The 18,242-nt window shown below is 37.7% G+C and overlaps 6 protein-coding genes across 10 annotated transcripts; 3 read left to right on the top strand and 3 right to left on the bottom strand.

Annotated features, from left to right (window-relative positions):
* Positions 1–153: 153 nt before the first annotated feature.
* Positions 154–3,676, bottom strand: LOC105687087 (exosome component 10). The gene is made up of 6 exons (XM_012402451.3): positions 3,392–3,676; positions 3,084–3,329; positions 1,451–2,983; positions 806–1,383; positions 565–727; positions 154–474 (listed from the first exon to the last, which is right to left on the bottom strand). Exons 1-6 carry the CDS (start codon positions 3,521–3,523, stop codon positions 412–414), a joined length of 2,715 nt encoding a protein of 904 aa, XP_012257874.2. The 5' UTR covers positions 3,524–3,676; the 3' UTR covers positions 154–411.
* A 58-nt stretch (positions 3,677–3,734) lies between these two features.
* LOC105687089 (coiled-coil domain-containing protein 50) lies at positions 3,735–6,678 on the top strand. Its single transcript, XM_012402453.2, has 5 exons — positions 3,735–3,931; positions 4,037–4,099; positions 4,236–4,353; positions 4,470–4,647; positions 4,723–6,678. Exons 1-5 carry the CDS (start codon positions 3,874–3,876, stop codon positions 5,341–5,343), a joined length of 1,038 nt encoding a protein of 345 aa, XP_012257876.1. The 5' UTR covers positions 3,735–3,873; the 3' UTR covers positions 5,344–6,678.
* A 107-nt stretch (positions 6,679–6,785) lies between these two features.
* On the bottom strand, positions 6,786–15,463 carry LOC105687035 (protein ELYS). Of its 3 annotated transcripts, none has more exons than XM_012402345.3 (6): positions 15,151–15,462; positions 14,603–14,980; positions 14,202–14,499; positions 8,223–14,117; positions 8,072–8,141; positions 6,786–7,968 (listed from the first exon to the last, which is right to left on the bottom strand). In XM_012402345.3, the coding sequence occupies exons 1-6, from the start codon at positions 15,178–15,180 to the stop codon at positions 7,803–7,805; spliced, it is 6,837 nt and encodes a 2,278-aa protein (XP_012257768.2). In that variant the 5' UTR covers positions 15,181–15,462; the 3' UTR covers positions 6,786–7,802. The 3 variants fall into 3 exon arrangements, with proteins under 3 accessions (XP_012257768.2, XP_020708601.2, XP_020708600.2); XM_020852942.2 differs by lacking the exon at positions 15,151–15,462 and having other exon boundaries at positions 14,603–14,734; positions 14,827–14,845; XM_020852941.2 differs by having other exon boundaries at positions 7,828–7,968; positions 8,076–8,141; positions 15,151–15,463.
* Positions 15,464–16,085, top strand: LOC105687043. Of its 2 annotated transcripts, none has more exons than XM_012402357.3 (3): positions 15,464–15,636; positions 15,735–15,863; positions 15,943–16,085. In XM_012402357.3, the coding sequence occupies exons 1-3, from the start codon at positions 15,620–15,622 to the stop codon at positions 16,067–16,069; spliced, it is 273 nt and encodes a 90-aa protein (XP_012257780.2). In that variant the 5' UTR covers positions 15,464–15,619; the 3' UTR covers positions 16,070–16,085. The 2 variants fall into 2 exon arrangements, with proteins under 2 accessions (XP_012257780.2, XP_012257779.2); XM_012402356.3 differs by having other exon boundaries at positions 15,485–15,667.
* Positions 16,086–16,116: 31 nt separating this feature from the next.
* On the top strand, positions 16,117–16,606 carry LOC105687042 (phosphatidylinositol N-acetylglucosaminyltransferase subunit P). The gene has a single exon (XM_012402355.3). The coding sequence runs from the start codon at positions 16,117–16,119 to the stop codon at positions 16,519–16,521; it is 405 nt and encodes a 134-aa protein (XP_012257778.1). The 3' UTR covers positions 16,522–16,606.
* LOC105687040 (prostamide/prostaglandin F synthase-like) lies at positions 16,528–18,170 on the bottom strand. 2 transcript variants are annotated; one of them, XM_012402350.3, is made up of 4 exons: positions 17,889–18,170; positions 17,707–17,823; positions 17,284–17,488; positions 16,528–17,189 (listed from the first exon to the last, which is right to left on the bottom strand). In XM_012402350.3, the coding sequence occupies exons 2-4, from the start codon at positions 17,761–17,763 to the stop codon at positions 16,879–16,881; spliced, it is 573 nt and encodes a 190-aa protein (XP_012257773.2). In that variant the 5' UTR covers positions 17,764–17,823; positions 17,889–18,170; the 3' UTR covers positions 16,528–16,878. The 2 variants fall into 2 exon arrangements, with proteins under 2 accessions (XP_012257773.2, XP_012257774.2); XM_012402351.3 differs by having other exon boundaries at positions 17,956–18,170.
* Positions 18,171–18,242: the final 72 nt, after the last annotated feature.

Genomic DNA, 18,242 nt, shown 5'->3' with positions numbered 1-18,242 from the left:
AATATTAAACGCGAGTGACCCCGAAATGGTCTACATGTATATGAACAATAGTGGAAATCTTTCGGAGCAAAATGTGGATATTGGAATTCCTAATTTTATCACACAAGAGATTACACCTATAATATTCGCTAAGTAAGATGTAACGGCGTAGAATTAATATTTGAACAAATTTATTGTTTTTACAAGAATCTGCATAGCTATGTTTGAAGTCAAATTATTTTACCAAAAATATCAATAATTGGTATAAGCAGATTTAAGGACACTGCACCTCAATTTTAGCATGCATGCATAGTTTTGCAGCTGTATGCATCTTTGTTTGTTTAACTCAATATATCGATAACTAGATTTCACATGTAAAGTCGGGTCGATATAATTCAAATAGATTCATCTACTGAGTAATACCTGTGAACATCAGTTCCATTTTTGCTTCTTACCCCTGTTTCCTTTTCCTCGATTTCCTCTGAAATTTTTTTTCTGCAAAAATAGATGGGAATCAATCACAAAGTCTCCGAAGGTCATACCACCTTTGGAAAAAATGAATCACATCAAAGTTTCGTTATTTACCTTGTTCTGGGCCTGGAAAGGTAACTGCCCACGATTTTGCGTGCGACTGCCTCCTTGAAAACTACTAAAGTCAACATTTTTATAATCAAACGATTGCTCCGGCAGCATACCTCGGCTTGCCAAATTATTCCGGTTTGCTTGCTTCTCGCGCTTCGTGTTGTTTCTGAAAGTGGCACAGAATGGCACCGATGAGGAAAAGTTATTTTTTACATCGAATAACCAGCAACTTTTTTTGAGTTACCTCATAGCTTTGAAGGAAGGTCCAACGTTATTTTCACCATGAGGTACGTCCTCCACAAAATTTGATCGGCTTCTTGGTTTCTGTTTTCGAGGTGTATCTGACCTGACATTTTTTCCGTCTTGCTTGTGATTTGGCTGGGCTTTTTTATGTAGAAAAGGTACCGGCGTTGATAAATCGATTTGCGACGTCGTGGGCTGAACATCATCGTGGTAATTCGACTGACGTTTCCGTTTCCTACCCTTCATCTGACTCAACGATTTATAGTCCTTTTTATTTGTGTTTATAGATTCTGCAGGTTGAGTGGAACTAACAGTAGCCGGTTGCTCTTCCCTGACCGGAACGGTCACTGCTGTGACTACATTCATAAAGTGTTCATGTACCCTTTCAATACTTTCTATTGTTTCCTTCTGACTTTTATCTAATGATTTTAATCGATCGGATTCTTGCTTCTCTTGCTTTTCTCTTTCCTTAGCTTCTTCTGCAGCTATCATTGGTAATACACGTTTATAACGTTCAAAAGGACTGATGAACACCGTTCTTTTTTTACATCTCCTACTACTTCCATCCGCATCTTCATCCTGATAAGAATACCAAATAACGTTATGGATAACATTTAATTTTCAAAATGACCTCAATTTTTCTCACCTCTGACTGCAGGGGACTGTCGAACACTGTAACACAATGGGGAACATTATTTTCAAGTGGACGAATTTCAGCTGAACGATTCGGATCCAGTAGACATGGTAAATCAGCTCTGACTTCCATTCCTTGTGGCATGTCGTGAGGTGAGTACAGAATCACAGTTTCCAGGTCTGTGGTTTGGTGACGTTGGGTCATGCGTTGCCTGATATCATCCTCAAGGATGGGTTTGATCATGGGCTGCTCCCGTGCTTTTAAAATTATTTTATGAAGCCACAATGAATTCTGTCGTACCAACGGTGGTATTGGATTACAGCAAGCTAAAATACCCTGCATTTCACGGGGTAAGCTTTCGGCCATGTTTAATAGCATGTGATTTGGTAGAACATAGCCAATACTGTCATCTTCCTGTCTGCTAATCATATCTCGCCATTTATGCAACTCTCTGAGTGCGTACAGTTGTTTATTATTAAAGATCTTCTTGCTCTTACGATAGATGCCCATACAACTATCCTCCGTCCAGACAGGTTTTCTATAAACTTTTTTACAGATATCTGTACTTCGGTCATAAATCGCTTTTAAGATATTACTTTGACCATTGGCTTGGTCTAACAAGGCGTTTGTTAATTTATCTTTGATATATAATAAATAATGAGTATCTTCTCTCGCATACTTCATCAACTCTTCAGGTAGAGGTCTGATACGCCAATCAGCTAATTGAAAGTGCTTGTTTGGATCGACCCCACAATGTTGCTTCAACAGATACGCTAAACTTAGGTATGGTAAGTTCAATTGCTTTGCTGCTATGTGAGTGTCAAACATATTCACGACATAAAGTGACAAATCTCTTTGAAGCCACTCGATATCACTTCCAGCACCGTGAAAGACTTTGAGAATAGACGGTTTGGTGAATATTTCATTCAAAACGTGCAGATGCGACCGAAGTGTTAATGTATCAATTAAATAATCTGTGTCTCTAGTTGATATTTGCATCAGACATGTTATGCCTAGAAAGGATCTATAGGAATGATGCTCCAAATCGACGGCAATTTCGGTATGGTTACGCAAATCGTTCAACAGAATTTGGACATCTTCTTTTCTTTCGATCATTATTATTGGCGTATCATCTAAAGACTTATATTTGACAGGAATACGTGGGTCCAATTGATGTTTTGCTGGTGTGAACCTATCAAGTTCAAATTCGTATGGATGGCTGAAATACTCTCCGGCTTCATCTTCTTCTATGAAGAGAGCTAATGGTTTTAATGAGTTTGGTTTATCGCTAATTCTGGGTTGCCAGAGAGTGTTGGAGCTGTTGTCAATTTTATCCTCAAACTTCAGCTGCGGTCGTTGAATATTCTTTGCTGCCAGTAATCGAATCACTGGGGACTGATTGCTTGCTAATTTTGACTGCTGAGTCTCTGAACAAGAAGTAGGATTATTCCAGCTACCACTCACAGCTACGGGCGTACTCTGTGATACCACCAATTCCAAGTCTGGATTTCTAAGGATTCCAGATGCTTCATCCATACATATTCCCTAAGGAGAGAGACCAGTTGATAATATTACGCATTGCTACCATAGTGGGACAGTAGAGGTTCCTCATAATAGAAACAAGGATTCCATGCTATTGACTTACTGCTCTCTCAAGAAGAATGTCATTAGCTTCGACCAGAAGTTCGAATTTTTCTTCAATATCACGACGTCTAATGTTACCTCTGACACCGGTAGCTCCGATAACATTTTGCATGCAATCCAAAACATTTTTGATTTCGCCGTTAACAATATTGCGAAAATTTGGAAAGCAGTTGTAATAATCGTACTTTTGACCACTCGGAAAGCTGTTGGCTACTTTGATACCATTCTTTAACGCCTCAAATCCGGCCTGTAATATACTCGAGAAATTAAATAAATAAACAAATGGCATATTAATTACATGTGACTTACATTGACGAAGTCGTCGAACTTTGTGTATCCCGGTAGAATTTCTACGACCTCCACTTCCTGAGAGTTTTTCAATTCGCTTTTGACCTCATCGTTCCCTTTATTCAGAACTTGCTCATTCGTAACAGAACTCATGTTTTACAACAATTACCAAACGGTCCCAAAAAATGTTTCAATATTTTTTAGGTTAATCGTGGACCACGAGCACTTCTTTGAACCATCCTCGCCTCCCTCCAATCACCTCATTGAATTTTTCTTCACGCACTATACATAAACTTTCCTATAGAGCAGCACCACACCACTATACCAACCTACCACATACCAACGAATCTTAACACCACTACACATTTGTGAAAGATGTTCAATCATTCAAGATGGTGCGAACAACAAAGTAATCCCATACGGTGATGTAAACAATAAACCTTGAGCGTGGAATTGTTCATCTGTAAAGAGCTGTTGAGTCTGAAATACGAGAGCACAGAGATATGGCGAAATCTGTGCTAACTTCTGACACTCTTCCCAAGGCAGGAAGAGTAAACGAAGGTTAGTAAAATATCTCCAGCGTTATAGCTTTCTCTTGTCAGATTTCAGACTAGAGATATAATTACGGCTAATTCATCAGATTAATAGTAATCTTGCTTGTTGTAGTGTGTCGGGAGTGGCTCGTTCACGAAGATGGAGCATTGGCCTACAGACTACAAGATGAAGAGAGTATGTTGACATTATAATAATTTCTTTCTGTTCTTGACATACAACCATAGATACAACTTGACATACGACTCATTATCATTACTGTTGTCATTATTATAATAATAATCAACAACTCCCTTTCCTTTGTTACATACAGTAAAAGAACATTATACTGGAAACAAGGTGCGCAATGCTCAAGTACGTGAGGATTTACCAAAGGCCAAGGTTGAACAAGAACTCGAAGCCCTTCGATATCATTCTATAATTCAACAACAGTGAGTCGAAGTATTTGCATATCAAAAATGTTTTATTGCTTATTGATATATTCATGTTTAATATAGTTAGTATAAATAGAATAGTTTTTTCAATAAATAAATAAAAATTCCAATAGAGAGGAGAAGGATGCTCTTGTTGCGAAACAAGTTGCTTTGAATTTAGAACGAGAAGAACGCCATAAAGAAAAAATGCTGCAGGAACGTATGAGACGGCAGCTCAGACTGGATGATGAAACAGCACAACTTGAAGCTCAATTAGAATTGCAAAAGCGCATTCAGGAAGAAAAAGATCAGGTATTATGAAATTGAAGAACATTCAGTATTCTTGTGGTAAATTACGTTATGATAGACGTTATGTTCTTGTTGTAGGAATTGGCAAGAAAATTACAACTGGAAGAAGAAGAAGCTACTGCCGAAGCGGAAGATGGTACAGTAGATGAACAGTTAATAATTGATCAAAAGATAGCCATGGAAGCTCAAGATGCAGAGCTGGCAAGAATGTTGCAAGATAGAGAACGTGCCAAAGCACGCAGAGCAAGAGAGCGAGCAAAACAGAAGAAGCTAGAAAAGCAGCAGCTCCAATTGCTCGAGGAGCAAAATGCTGCTGAAAAGCCGCAGAGGCCCGATAAGTTGGATCTCAAAGTGCAACATGGAAAGAATAAGCCACGTGCTAATTACTCACAGTATCCAGATCCTGAGGAAATTCATGTCTTGGAAAGTTCGCTAAATGATATGAAAGAGATGCCGAATGTTGCTGCCATGATTGATCCAACCTACAATGGTAATACACACCGGAGCTCTTCGAGCAGCTCAAGTAACACAACTAGCCCGGCTTATGTTTTACCAACACCGCCTCACGAGCTTATGGATGACGATGCACCGTGTTACATGCCGATACAAGGGCAAAGACGCAATCAGATTCAATCTCCTTCGCACGTGCACGAAGAGAAACAGAAACGTCGGGTAAAAGATGGATGTAAGCATCAGTAAGAACCAGGTTTGTCGAACCAGGTTTCTTTTTTTGTCTACAGGAAGAGAACCAAGAATGAAAACATTTTTGAAAATCAGAAAAATAATAATAAACTGAGATATTTAAAATATAGATATTAGCAAGTAAATTTTGTATGAATTTTTGATACTAATTTTTTGAATCAGTATTGGTGTATGTTAGAGACAATTTTTCGAATCTAAAATAATTTGAATGTTCGATAATACCAGAAATTAGCTCTCATTAAAAGTCCTGTTGAGAAAAGTTTGAATTTAAAGTTCAAAATTCAAAATTCGTAATATATCTCAAGAAACCGAGACTACAAGTGCAGGTTGCAACAATGGTAACTCATAACTTGAATAGATGGGAAAATATCTTAGTCCGTAAGACTGTGGCCTTGTAGTTTTCCCTGGGACAAATCCCGGATTCTCCATTTTATAGGATTACGTATTCTAACTATTCCATGTAAATAATTATCAATGATGAAAATAGTGAAGATATAGCAGCGTATAGGGATTTACAAATTTCATATAAAGCACGGCTCATTGTTATATTTCATACAACACAATATGAAAGATACCCAATTCTTTAATGCTTCTGGATTACGTAGACATTACAATCTCTATGAACACAAGCCTCTCTATTGTTAAAGAAACGTTGAAACTATTTAATTGTATGCAAAGATATTTTTTAAGATTCATATCTTGTTCCATATGAAGATAGCCCCCACTGCCAAAGATCTGAAACTAACATTTGGCTTTCTACCAGATTGACTGGAGTATTACTGATTACTTTCGATGATATTTTCTATAGCATCGTAAATATAAAATACTACGTACATAAATTATACCGATAGAAAATGTACCCGATTTCTAATGAAGTAGAGAACAAACGTTGACCAACATTATTCCCAGTACTGATTATTCCGGCTCACGTTCTAAACTTTCCACTGATATTCCAATGTTCATGACAAAATTTTGGCGGTTTACTATTATTCCACGAGTATACCCGGTAACATTTAATTTACAACTTTGTATCCTACATAGATGTGTGCATTCATACTAATTAATTGTTGGCCATCAGTTTGCAATACTTGAGAGAAAATGATTGGTAGCATGATGAAATCTATCTGTAGTATTAAGACGTAAGATTAATCAAATAATGTATTATCCACGGTGACTGGACATTTTTTTTTATATCTATCAATTACTTTGCATTGATTTTTCATTGCATCCTTACCATTTTATAATTTATGTTATATGTATATTCCACTAATATAATTTCATCCACACACACAAATATCAATAAATTATTTACGAAACGTTTAGATTATTTTATATTGTTTTACAAAATTTTTGTTTTTTCAAATTTACGTACCATGTTTTTACCACTCCTCACAGACTGATCTTTTGGCAAAGATGAGAGATTTAATAATTTTAAGCAATTAACGAACATAATTTTGTATTTTTTTACATAATTGTTACCATACAATGAATCAAAGAAGTACATAATTATCCGTATAGTACAAAGGCATAAAACATTTTATTACATAAGTGACCATGAAATTGACATAGCAGCTGAAACCAACTGAAGATCAGAAATCGTACGCCATGAAATACTGTTGGGTTAAAAAATAACTTTTTATTCCAAAAAAAAGTAAACATTATAGAATTGACAAGAATACAGCTGAGTCGAAATCCTTCCATGTATAGTTATACGAAAACTGCAGTCTTGTTTCACCATCAGGATATTCCATCTTAGATTCTAATTCCAAAAAAGAATAAATTGATTAATCATATACAATACGTCCAATTCCCATGGCTTAAACTTGATACTTGAGAGGTAAAATGTTGTCAATCTTCGAAAAAAGAAACGGCGATATTTATCATGTTATAATTAATGAACATATCTAACGAATAGTGAAAATAGTACAATAAGAAGATTCTTATTCTTAGTATATCATAAGCGGAATCAGGCTATCAGATTTCGTATTTGAAACTTTGGGGGATTATTGATAACGATTGTTCATGTAGCATAAAAAATAAAACGGTTTTCATGGATTTACCTGAATTTTTCCATAATATATATACAATTTTGAAAGTATTTATCTTGACGTGAAACAAAAAACTACCCCCCTAAAGTACCTGTCAGACAAAATTCACCGACACTTTAACACTAGTCACAATTATCAATTGTCATGACACCAAAAATAAGGCTCGGAAGAGACTTCAAGACCCTGTATTGATTCGGTTCTATTAATAAATTAGATGGCTCATTATTCCAGATTTTCCATCTCAATCAAATTTGTGACAATTTTAGAATATTCATGACGTAAAAAAATGTCACTTGTAACCTTATGTAACCTTATGTATATCCACAGTGCATTACTTTACTTCAACCACTTATGAATATATTTATGGCTGATGTCTGATTATTAAACTTCAGGGATAAAGTAAACACATTATGAAGATGGTTTTCTCGTCCTCTTAGTATGCACAAACACTTTCCTTGATGCAAATAATTTAGTTTCGGAATTTGCAGCTCCTACCACTCTTTTACTGCTTTTCCGACTTGGCAGATCACTACCTTCTGCTGTAACCAATGGTGAGACGAAATCTTTTATTTTCCTGTAACATACAAAAGCAGATATGAATATGTCACTTTAATCTGATTCACATAATAACTTGTCAATTGAATGAGCAACCGATAATTGATAGTTTGGAAACATACATACTGAGCACAGGTTGTCTCGATCTGGTATGAGGAGGAGAAAATACGTATGGCTCAACTTTTTCAACATCTGAAAGTCATAACAAATGTTTTAGGGTCTACTTCCAGTTATAACAGATGTTACTTATTTCCAAAGTCACTGTAGACTTACTGTGCTGGCTGTTTGGGGGATCGGATGTGAGATCCGGTGGAGAGAATAAAAAGACATCACTATCTTCACTCTTTGATCGAGCAGTTTTTCTGCCATATCTCGGCTCTCCAGGATTATTTTCTTCAGGATTACTTGCCGTAGACTCCGTTCTTTTGCGACTAGTCGTTATTTTTGCTGGTTTAGACTTCTGCTCCAAAACTTCTTCGGTAAATTCCTCACTAATAGTTTCTTCAGTTACAACAGACTTTGTAAGGGCACTTCTGGTCTTCCTCTTCACTTCAGATTTCAATGGCTCCAAGCTAGCTGCTCTCCTTTCTCTTGCTTTCCCACGTGTGGGCACTTTTGCACTCTCCGATACATTGGAAAAAGATCTGTCTCGAACTGGAGTAATCAATATTGACTCATCTTCTTCTGGGATCGATTGGACAGACAATCGCCGACTTCTAGTATTTTTTGCCGGACTATTAAGAGCTGCTTCTTCACTACTTCGCATTAGTGTTGATGATATGGCTTTTCTTGACGAAACGGGGGACTTTGTGTTCTGTTCATTGATAATGTCTTTTATAGCAGAATGAGCTCGTTTCATTTTTGGTGTTTCTAATAGTTCTTTAGGTACAGAATTACCACGTTTTCTTGTCACTACTTTATTTGAAGGTAGCGCTTCTGCCGCAGATTCCTTTGTAACAGATGTGCTCCTGCGCGACCTAGCTGGTACAGACACGCCACTATCTTCACCAGTATAACTTGCTGTGCGTGATCTTTGGGATTTCTTGTTGGTTGATTTTGACTCAATGGTTAAATCGGTCTCAGAAGTGGAAGGATGCTTAACATTTTCATGAGAGATTTCGGCTATAGTCGACATCTCTTTTTGGACAGATGCAGCTCGTCTAGAACTCCTTCTCAAGGGTACTACAGCCTTGTTTGATGGAACATCTCCAGATTTTACCGATGATAATGATAGCTCTTTATCTACCGAAGCTGCCCTTTTGTTGCTTCTTTTTGGTTTGACAGTATTGCTTCGGTTGGTCGTATCTGAGGTAATTGTATGATCTTCGTCAACCGATTGTAAAGAACTTGGCAGAGGTTCCGTTGCAACGGTGTTTGACGTTTTCAAATTCAAAGTAGCAGCAGTTGACACTAAGACCTCCTTTGTGGCTGAAGATGCTCTGCGAGCTCTAGTCATCCTCATGGGTGTTGGACTCTTTGACTCTTGCCTGATAAAATTTGCAGATGTTTGTCCCTCATCGTAATGGCAATTCTGTGGAGAATGTCTTTCACTGTGTTGGCCTGTCGACTTACTGCCATCAGTTTCAGTTTCTACTGATCCACACATATCCAAATTTTGCACAACTGAAGTAGAATCAGATTCGGAATTGTCATTATTAGCAGCAATTGTTTGAGTGGGACTTGCAGAAACTTCAGTCATGAAATGGTTTTTACTGGGAGATTGAGTTTTAGGGTCAACAGGTGCCAAATTTTTACTTTCATTTTTTCGTTGCAAATCTTTCTTGATATCTTCCTCTGGTTCAGAGACATCAGCAATCAATTCAAAGTTCTCAATACTACTGTCAACCGATTCGTCTTCGGTAAAATTCGACTCATTCACTTCTACAATTCGCATGGATGACGCCAATAGTTGATTACTGGCAATGGAATTTGTGACAAGCTTTTGATTCTCCAAGCTAGACTGTGATTGTTTCATTGGTACTTCATCAATGACATCATTTGAAGATTCATCTTCGGTAATGTTAGAATACTCAGCAGCAGAATGCATCGATAGTACCGGTATCTCTGCATGAACAACTTTGCTATCTAGATCACGTTGCGCGTTGATGACCATTCCACTATCCTGTCTCTCTGTAACACTAGCGGCAGAATTTCTCAAACTGTGAAAGCATTCTTCATCTTCATCTTCCTGGTCATCTTTCAGACCCCGTAATTCAGGTTTAGAATCATACATATTTTCATCGATTTCATCTTGCTGATTAGCTTCACCGTCACCACTCTGAGATTCACGATGATCTCGCAAAGGATACTCGTTTTTGCCATCTTCTAATTTGCTTTCATCCCTTTGGATTTGCTTGTCTGTACTAATATTAAATGTAACACCGATCTTGTCTATATTCTCACTCTTACGATTTTTAGGGGTACCCCTATCATTAGATTTTCGTACATTATTTTTCTCTTCTTTTTTCGTAGCTATGAAGCAGACTTCAGGCTCGTGATCCAAGCCAGGATCATCAATTTCTGCTATTACGGATTCGTCCTCTGTGCTATCACCAACATCTTCAACAAAGGTAGTTTTCTTTAAAATTGAACGAGTTACAGTAATAGACTGAGTGTTTTCTGTAGACAGTTCCCTCCTTCCAAAGTCGTGAATGGCATTGTCTATTTTACTGTAATCATTTGATGTTCGTATTCGTGAAGGACTTAGTTTAATCTTTGTCTCTCTTGCGGCTACACCCTCAGGAGAAATGACACCAGGTGTTGAAATGAAGCTGCTGTCTGATGACAAAATACGAGAACTGTATCTGGACTCATTTGACATTGAATATCGATTAATTGGAGATGAAAAACATTGTAATGGCGCCAAAGTAGAGGCTTCTTCTTGCGAATGTAACTTCGATGTCATAAGAATTGAAGATTGATCTATTGGCTTTGAAGGCAATGCTAAGAGCTCACTGGTGGTCTGCATGGAAGGTGTAAGTTGACCGTCGTTTCTATGCAACAAATTTCTGGTATGTAGCAGTGATTCGTTTGAAGATGAGTTAACACTTCTGAGACTAGGTCGAGGACGTGGGCCCCTGATACTTGCTACGCTGTAATCGCTATCTTGAGAATTACCACTTACATTTGGACTGTAAAATAATTCTTGACTTTCCTCTGATGCGTCATCTTTATCAGTCTCATTTGGTGTACCGATAAGTCGCTCTTCGTGACTAGAATCATTAGAAGGCTGCCCGATGCTAAATCGAATTTGTCTAGCAGACTTTCGCTCCAGTCTTTTCGATGTTTCTTCATTTTGTTGACTGAGAATACGAGGTGTTAAAGTTGATGGTGATGTTGAACTGGGTACAAGCTGACGAATTTTCAGAATCGAATGTGGTGTCTCCGTCTGGCGTTGTACGCTATCAAGCATTGGTTTTTTTCTTTCGATGAGAGGCGTTTCAAAGGCGACGTTTGACCCGAATGTTTTCATACCAGATTTATCTGATGTTTCATTTTCCTCGTACAATTTTCTCCGTTTGTTATCTTCGGAATTTTGCTGTTCACTTTCGTCTTCTGTCATTTGATCCAAGCTTCTCTTTGCTGAAGTTTTCATTGCCAAAGTAGGAAAGAGTATGCAGCTTGCATTAGTTTTCGTATTGAATAGGTTTAGAGATGTACAAGGTGCACTTATGAATGGAATCTTACAACTGTCTCCTCTCACAAAGGTTTCTCTTGCCTTTTTGATAACCACTTCGTAAATGCCTTGAGTTTTATTGTGACTGCGACTGTGCGACATTGGTCTTGGGAATCTCATTTGCGTGTGAGCTTCTGAATTTTTGTTGCCTATATTTGATGATAACGCTTTTATCACTGCAGGTAATGTAGCGTTGTAAGCATTCACCATTGTCAGTGGAGCGGACTGACTATATTTAGGATGACCTCTGGAGAGATTGAACTGTTGGGTACCACTAGCTTCGGTATAACGACACCTTTGTAAATAGTACAGCAGCCTTGTTTCTTCAGATTTATGCTCTTCAAGAAATTTCACAAAGGCTTCCTCCTCTTCAGGGTCCAAGGCAAGGTGTAAAATTTCATTTAATTTACCACAGGCCTTACATGCCTGGAAGAAAGAAGATAATAGTTGTCTGTAGTGTGAAGGTGGCCGTTGATGGAAAGCTGTTTGAACTAAACCACATTCAACCGAGAGGCTGATGCTGGTACTTTGATCACCTAGTGCCGATAGAGGCGGCTTCCTCACTCGTAAATACGTAAGTGCTAGTTTATATTCGTTATTGCGCATCAATGTTCTTATTACAAGTTTGTGATGCCAATCCTTTACGTCCGAATCTGAGACCAATTGGCCAGTTAGTGTATCCAAAAAACCTTGATAATCTTCGTGATCAAGTAACCAGAAAGCTTGAGTTAGTTTTATGAGACTTGGACTCATTTTGAACGCTGAAGGATACTTGATCAACTGATCTACGTCTGGGCAGGAGCCTTGCAATAGTTTCACAAGATCCATCAATAAGTAGATTGTGATCTGATGTTTGTTTTCCATCTCGTCTGAACCATTTTGGTGGCAATCCAGAAGATAACTTCGTAACAAAGACTGCAACGATGGCGGAGGATAATATCCGCCAGTTGTGATATCCCCACTTTCGCGTTCCCACTGGGACCTCAGAGAATGACATTCTCGTGTCATCAACTCGTCAATGAACAGTTCTTCTTCAGAATCCCCACAGTTTTTAGCATTTGCTCTAATTCGTTCTCGTTTTTGCTTATAAATTGCTGCCAATCTATCATGCGGGTATGGTATCTGGATCGTAAAGGTGATTGGCAATGCTTCTTCTTCAATTTCATGTGTTTCAGGTAATAGCCCGACGTCATAAAACCAAAGCAGGACTCCCAGATGAGTAGCGACACGCCGTAGAGCTCTCTGCTGCTTTACAAAGTCGTTGGTTTCAATTGGTAATCTGGCGACTACATTCGATAAGCACTCAAGTTGTTGAGAACAAAAGCGTAATAACTTGATCTCTGTCTCTCCAATTGCGGAACCAGAATGGTCGAAGAGAGGGATGCAAAGCTGGTCCGCCACCATTTTCAAAGATGAAGCTCTTTGTACGCCCCATTTCAAAAACATTGGAAACAAATATGATACACTGCCATCTTCCCATTCTTTGGCACATTTTAACAAAAATGATGCCCACCTTTGCTCCAGACAAAGAGAGAGGAGCATTTCTCTCTGTGCATTTTGATTACAGTCAAAAGAGCAGTCAGTGTTAAATGGGACCAATCCAGCAGCAAGGCATCTGTGGAAAGTTTCTGAGGGCTGAATTAAGATACTGGGTCCAGCGATAGCCATTTCTCGCAGTAATTCCCATTGCAGACCTCGAGTCATCCAAATTCTTAATTGGTTAGTCGTTAACTCTATCCAATCGAGACACAACGACTTGGGGTAGAAGAGCTCCTCTGATGAGTTTCCTCCATTATTAGGAAACTCTCTCAAACTAAAAGGAAAGTATGTACATTTCAGAATGACATCCTCGGCAAGATTTAAGGCCTCTGACTTCATTTGATAACTGGATAAAAAGATGTTCGGATTTTGACAATTTCGGATGTTTCGTGGCATTTGTTCTTTGTACCACTGATCGAGATCAAATAACAACATTCTGCCAGTTACACCAATGAGTAGAAGGCTCTCTTCTCCCTTTTTACCGTTGGTTACATTTTGCTCATAATTATTTGTCCTTTCTATAGGTACTAGGTTCGTCAATCTCTCATTAGCTTCCAATTGCACTTCAAATTTCATGCTTGGTTCACCTTCCAACTTGAATTGCAGATTTGTTTCAGTCTCGCAGTACTCACGTTCCACTAGCATTGCATACATTTGGAGAACAGGAGCTGTTTCAAAAGATTCTTCTTGGTAGCCAACCCAGAGATAATAGAAAGGTCTTGGATCATCGGTTGGCTCCAGTAGAGCCAAATGACTGATTGGCATCTTTTTTTTAGCTGGTGCACTTATCCACCCAAGTGAACCATCGTTCTGCCAAATTATAATCCTCCCTAGACATGCGGAAATCAAACAACCTATCTTTTTTGAATGAATTAGAGCCGTTGTTAAATTCTCGTCATATAACGAGGACGATTCAAACTCTTCTCTGTTGAAGCGTATGTAATCCTCAATACCTGAAAATTAAAAAACTAACACTTATAGAACTGAATAATTCGTCATATTGGAATATTAAAAGGTGTGATGGTTCATGTGCTTACCCTTATGTAACAAATTGTACGCCAAATGTTTTCCCTTATCAGAATGACGAGATGATGAAGAATATTTATTTTGGGAAAACTCAATATCGGTAGGATTGAGTTCATTAGTACTTGGAATGGAAGTATCTTCTTCCCATAACGTTCGGCGCAAATCCAGTATAATGTGATACAGATTACGAAGAACTACACATGCAACACCAGAACTATTGCTCAAGATTTCAAATGTTCTTTTCTCACTGTCGTCTTCCCACTCGGCGCCACCATTAATCACACAAACTTGCTCAACGCCGGCAGGCATCTATAAATATAATCTAATAAAAATCCAAGTTCCATGCATTTTGGATTTGTAACAATCACTCTTCTTCATATTACAGATTGAGTGTACGTAAAATTTGACTCACCCTAATGGCTCTGAGGACACGTGAAGTGGAGCAATCAAAGATGCAAACCATTCCAGCAGAATCTTTGGCCTTAGTTGCACCATTGTCTAAACCGACCAGAAGCAATGAGACTTCTCCAGGTTGTGTGGGAATCTGTGCGACACAGTTGACTTTATCACGGAAGGTCCATGAGGCAATACTTTCACCTGTTCTTATATTGATTACAACGAGTCGTGGGCCACTACCAAGCCACGCGTAATTTATATCTTCCAAGAAGCCTCCAATTGGCGTTTCTGACCCCTCATCAGTCTGGGACCCTGAAGGATGGCTCAATTCATCCCCACCTGATGTGTTAAGACCCTCCCATGTTGATGACTGAATTTCTATGATTTTGCGAAGCTGAAAGAACATTTAAAATATATCATAGTATCACATGAGGGTTAAATTTTAATCATTTGGTAAAACATTATAAAATCAAGACAAAAATTATAGGGTATGCAATCAGCGGCGTGCAAGTACACAACATCGCACGTGACGACCGTTTTACCGAATATTTATCACATAATTACCTCGCAATGTGTGTCTTCTAACTCTTTCATATTTATGAACTGTATGCTTTATTACGTTTTCGGGATAAAAGACATTTGATGAAACTATTTTATAACGCGATAGCGAGGTTATGCGCCGTTAGTTAACAATTAATTTAAAAATGGAACGACTGATGCGAATTATTATCTGAACTCACGTACACTCATAGTTTTAACGAGAGCTTTTACCGAAGTGAAAGAGTCTCTTTATATGTTATACAATCCAATTAATTCTTTACTGATTCAAAATAATCATTTAAAAACATCACGAACGACCCCCTGAAGTACGTTAGAAATTATCGAATACAAAACGAACGGAGCCTCGATTTTGATTGGGTCACAAGGATTATAGTGTGCAACTTCGTGCCCCGGTAAAATATTTTTGACATAAATTTAGCCCGCGATTTCACGCATAATTACAACATTATGTGCTTGTAAAAATATATATGCAATGAATGACATTAGTGTGTATCCTTTTATATATTGGAACATATTTACGGCAAGTAGACCATTGTGGACTTTTTAGCAAAATTATTTTCACATCATAACCTTAACATTGAATATAGATCCGTTTCAGTGCCTTTTCCAACAGCCCGAGAGGCAGATGTTGCCTATCAAGTCTTGAGAGTTGATTCCGAACCAAAGCGCAGTGGTGTTGTGAAAATTCTATCCATAGAAGAAAACCGTCTCAACGTGTAATAATCTAATTCCTAAATATTTGTTACATAGTTACATTTTGGTCCAAAATTTTATTTTGACCAATGTATTTTCCAGACAATTTACTGGCACTGAAGCTCGCAAGGTTCGCGTAGGACTGACTTCTTTTTTTGAAAACTTAATACTCGTTGTGGAAACTATGAAAGAGTTTGGTCCTCCTGTGCCCGAGTATACATATTATTGATCAAAGACCTCTCTATTATTTTATTTTTTTCTTTCTGAACTACCAAGATGCCGGAACATACTCCAGCGCCTTATAGTCCACGCTCTGTTTATGGATACACCTTGTATGTTGGTTCCAACATGTTATTTTTGATATATTTAGTATGGGCAATAGTGCCTGATCACATACTACAAGACACGCTAGGTCTAACTTACTGGCCCTTGAAATATTGGGCTATAGCAATTCCCATTTGGGCGTTAACTGCTACAGCAGTATTTGCATTCTTCATATATCCAGCAATAAACATGCTAATGACACCAGACATTGATGACATCAGAACTATCAGAGACAAGTTTTCTCTGAGTACAGGGTATAAAATACCAGGAGGTATTCCCCCAGTTTCTGATATTCCGATAACTGAAGTCTGTAGACAATTGTACCTAAGACCTGATATTAAGGTAAAAAGTAATTGACAGCTGTTTTGATAATATTTCATAATATAATGTTTTTTGTAATATTCATCAATGTTTTTCTATAAAATACGTGTATAAATTCGCATTGCTCACAGGCACATAGATTTCTTAAATTCTCACAACCTTTGTCACATAACTTTTGAAACTCCATTTTTTAATACCATAGTTGAGCAAATATATTATCTCTCGTTTTTGCCAATTATTGTTACATCTATTAGAATTGATTATAAAATAATTGTGCAGATTACATAATATTGGTTAATCAAAAATTACTAAACCATTATGGGAGATATTGATGGAAATCATTATAGTACATTATAAGCAAGTGTTTTTGAGTATCAACGATATAAAAGAAAATCAAGCAGTCTGCTCATCAATATTTTCTGGGACTGGAATGGACAGAACTTCCAAAAACTTTGAGTTCTTAACGTGCTGAGCAGGTCCATCTTGTTTGAAAGAGTATAAAAGTTCCCCTCCTTGTTTCACAACCAGTGCACCACCATTCTGTAGCCCATCTCCTTTATAGTTGCCGCCCACTTTCAATTCCTTCCCCTTATTTATTGCAGCTCTTGACTCGCTACTGAACAGAGACTTGATTACAGAAAAGTAGTTGTAGCGTTTGAACCCAATATCAGCATAAGTCTTCTTATTGATATCCACGTAAAGTTCTATAAATATGAAAAATCACATGTTTTGCATCAAATACACTTTCTTAGAATGTTTTCACCAGATTTAACATAACAAATGAAGCATTCTGATCACCTCCTTTGAAAAAATTGCCATCAACAAATTCTTGGGCATCAAAGTCCTCTACGCCAACGCCGATAAGCTTAATATTGTGCTGCTTCAGGATATCAGCAATGGCTGATACTTCCTTTGCCCAAACTCTACAGAGTAGGCAACCCCAACGCCTGAAGAAGACAATTACCACTGTTTGGTCTTTCCAAAGACTTTCCAATGGAACAACCTGTTAATACATGTGAAAAGTTTAGATGATGTGATTTCAATCCATCAAAAAAAATTTTTAAGTTTGCATTCTGGGAGAAGAATTCCAAAACCTATATTCAATAATCTATGATCAAGATAATCAAGTTCATGAGCAAGATTACATGTCGTCTAAGCTGGAGCAAAATAACAATTATCCATGCTACTAATTGTAAATTGAACAACTCAATAATCTCTCACCTCACCGGTCGCCACATTTTTAACTTGGTTTTTTGATATCTTCTTTAGGTCTACCATTGTTGCAAAACGCCCTCTTACAGTGTGACAGAGTTGGGATGACTATGCGGTAAACTGGTGCTGTATATAATAAATCTTGGTACGTGTTGGTTTAATATAACTAAATGAATACTAACAATACGCACGCTTATCTCCAGGTAGGTATAAGGTTCAAAATAGATTAGATTCGATAATGTCCTTCAATGTATGTACCTATTTACTACGTCAGATTTTTCCTCAGCTTGTGGAAATCGTCATCAATGCCACACTTCTGTTTATGCTGGCCTGAGGCCAATAATGTGGTATTATTATAATACTCAGGGTATGATACTGAATGGAATTGTGATTAGTTAACAGGTGACTAATCAACCATTTTACATACGATCAGTTGTCTTATCCAATCCATCGGGAAATACTAAAAACGCGATTAGTTCCCGAGGCATATAGTGTGCATTATTGCGTCGTTCACCTAGACCTGCGTATATACATTGGTACATATT

This window comes from Athalia rosae, chromosome 1, assembly GCF_917208135.1.
Source record: "Athalia rosae chromosome 1, iyAthRosa1.1, whole genome shotgun sequence".
Classification (NCBI taxonomy): Eukaryota; Metazoa; Arthropoda; class Insecta; order Hymenoptera; family Athaliidae; genus Athalia; species Athalia rosae.
Note: the sequence above shows the minus strand (reverse complement) of the source record. Positions and strands in the feature narration are given on the sequence as shown.

Bases quoted from the DNA above. Each gene is read 5' to 3' on its own strand.
- LOC105687087 (XM_012402451.3), bottom strand. From the start codon at position 3,523: ATGAGTTCTGTTACGAATGAGCAAGTTCTGAATAAAGGGAACGATGAG. The intron at 3,330-3,391 runs GTAAGTCACATG...AGTATATTACAG, and splicing joins AGTTCGACGACTTCGTCAAT to GCCGGATTTGAGGCGTTAAA. The intron at 728-805 runs GTAACTCAAAAA...TGCCACTTTCAG, and splicing joins CCTTCCTTCAAAGCTATGAG to AAACAACACGAAGCGCGAGA.
- LOC105687042 (XM_012402355.3), top strand. From the start codon at position 16,117: ATGCCGGAACATACTCCAGCGCCTTATAGTCCACGCTCTGTTTATGGA.
- LOC105687089 (XM_012402453.2), top strand. From the start codon at position 3,874: ATGGCGAAATCTGTGCTAACTTCTGACACTCTTCCCAAGGCAGGAAGA. The intron at 4,354-4,469 runs GTGAGTCGAAGT...AAATTCCAATAG, and splicing joins CATTCTATAATTCAACAACA to AGAGGAGAAGGATGCTCTTG. The intron at 4,648-4,722 runs GTATTATGAAAT...TTCTTGTTGTAG, and splicing joins TTCAGGAAGAAAAAGATCAG to GAATTGGCAAGAAAATTACA.
- LOC105687035 (XM_012402345.3), bottom strand. From the start codon at position 15,180: ATGAAAGAGTTAGAAGACACACATTGCGAG. The intron at 8,142-8,222 runs GTAAGTCTACAG...TATGACTTTCAG, and splicing joins TCCCCCAAACAGCCAGCACA to ATGTTGAAAAAGTTGAGCCA. The intron at 7,969-8,071 runs GTATGTTTCCAA...TGTATGTTACAG, and splicing joins AGACAACCTGTGCTCAGTAT to GAAAATAAAAGATTTCGTCT.
- LOC105687040 (XM_012402350.3), bottom strand. From the start codon at position 17,763: ATGGTAGACCTAAAGAAGATATCAAAAAACCAAGTTAAAAATGTGGCG. The intron at 17,489-17,706 runs GTGAGAGATTAT...ATGTATTAACAG, and splicing joins AAAATGTGGCGACCGGTGAG to GTTGTTCCATTGGAAAGTCT. The intron at 17,190-17,283 runs GTGATCAGAATG...TCATATTTATAG, and splicing joins TGGCAATTTTTTCAAAGGAG to AACTTTACGTGGATATCAAT.
- LOC105687043 (XM_012402356.3), top strand. From the start codon at position 15,624: ATGACATTAGTGTGTATCCTTTTATATATTGGAACATATTTACG. The intron at 15,668-15,734 runs GCAAGTAGACCA...CATTGAATATAG, and splicing joins TATATTGGAACATATTTACG to ATCCGTTTCAGTGCCTTTTC. The intron at 15,864-15,942 runs GTAATAATCTAA...TGTATTTTCCAG, and splicing joins GAAGAAAACCGTCTCAACGT to ACAATTTACTGGCACTGAAG.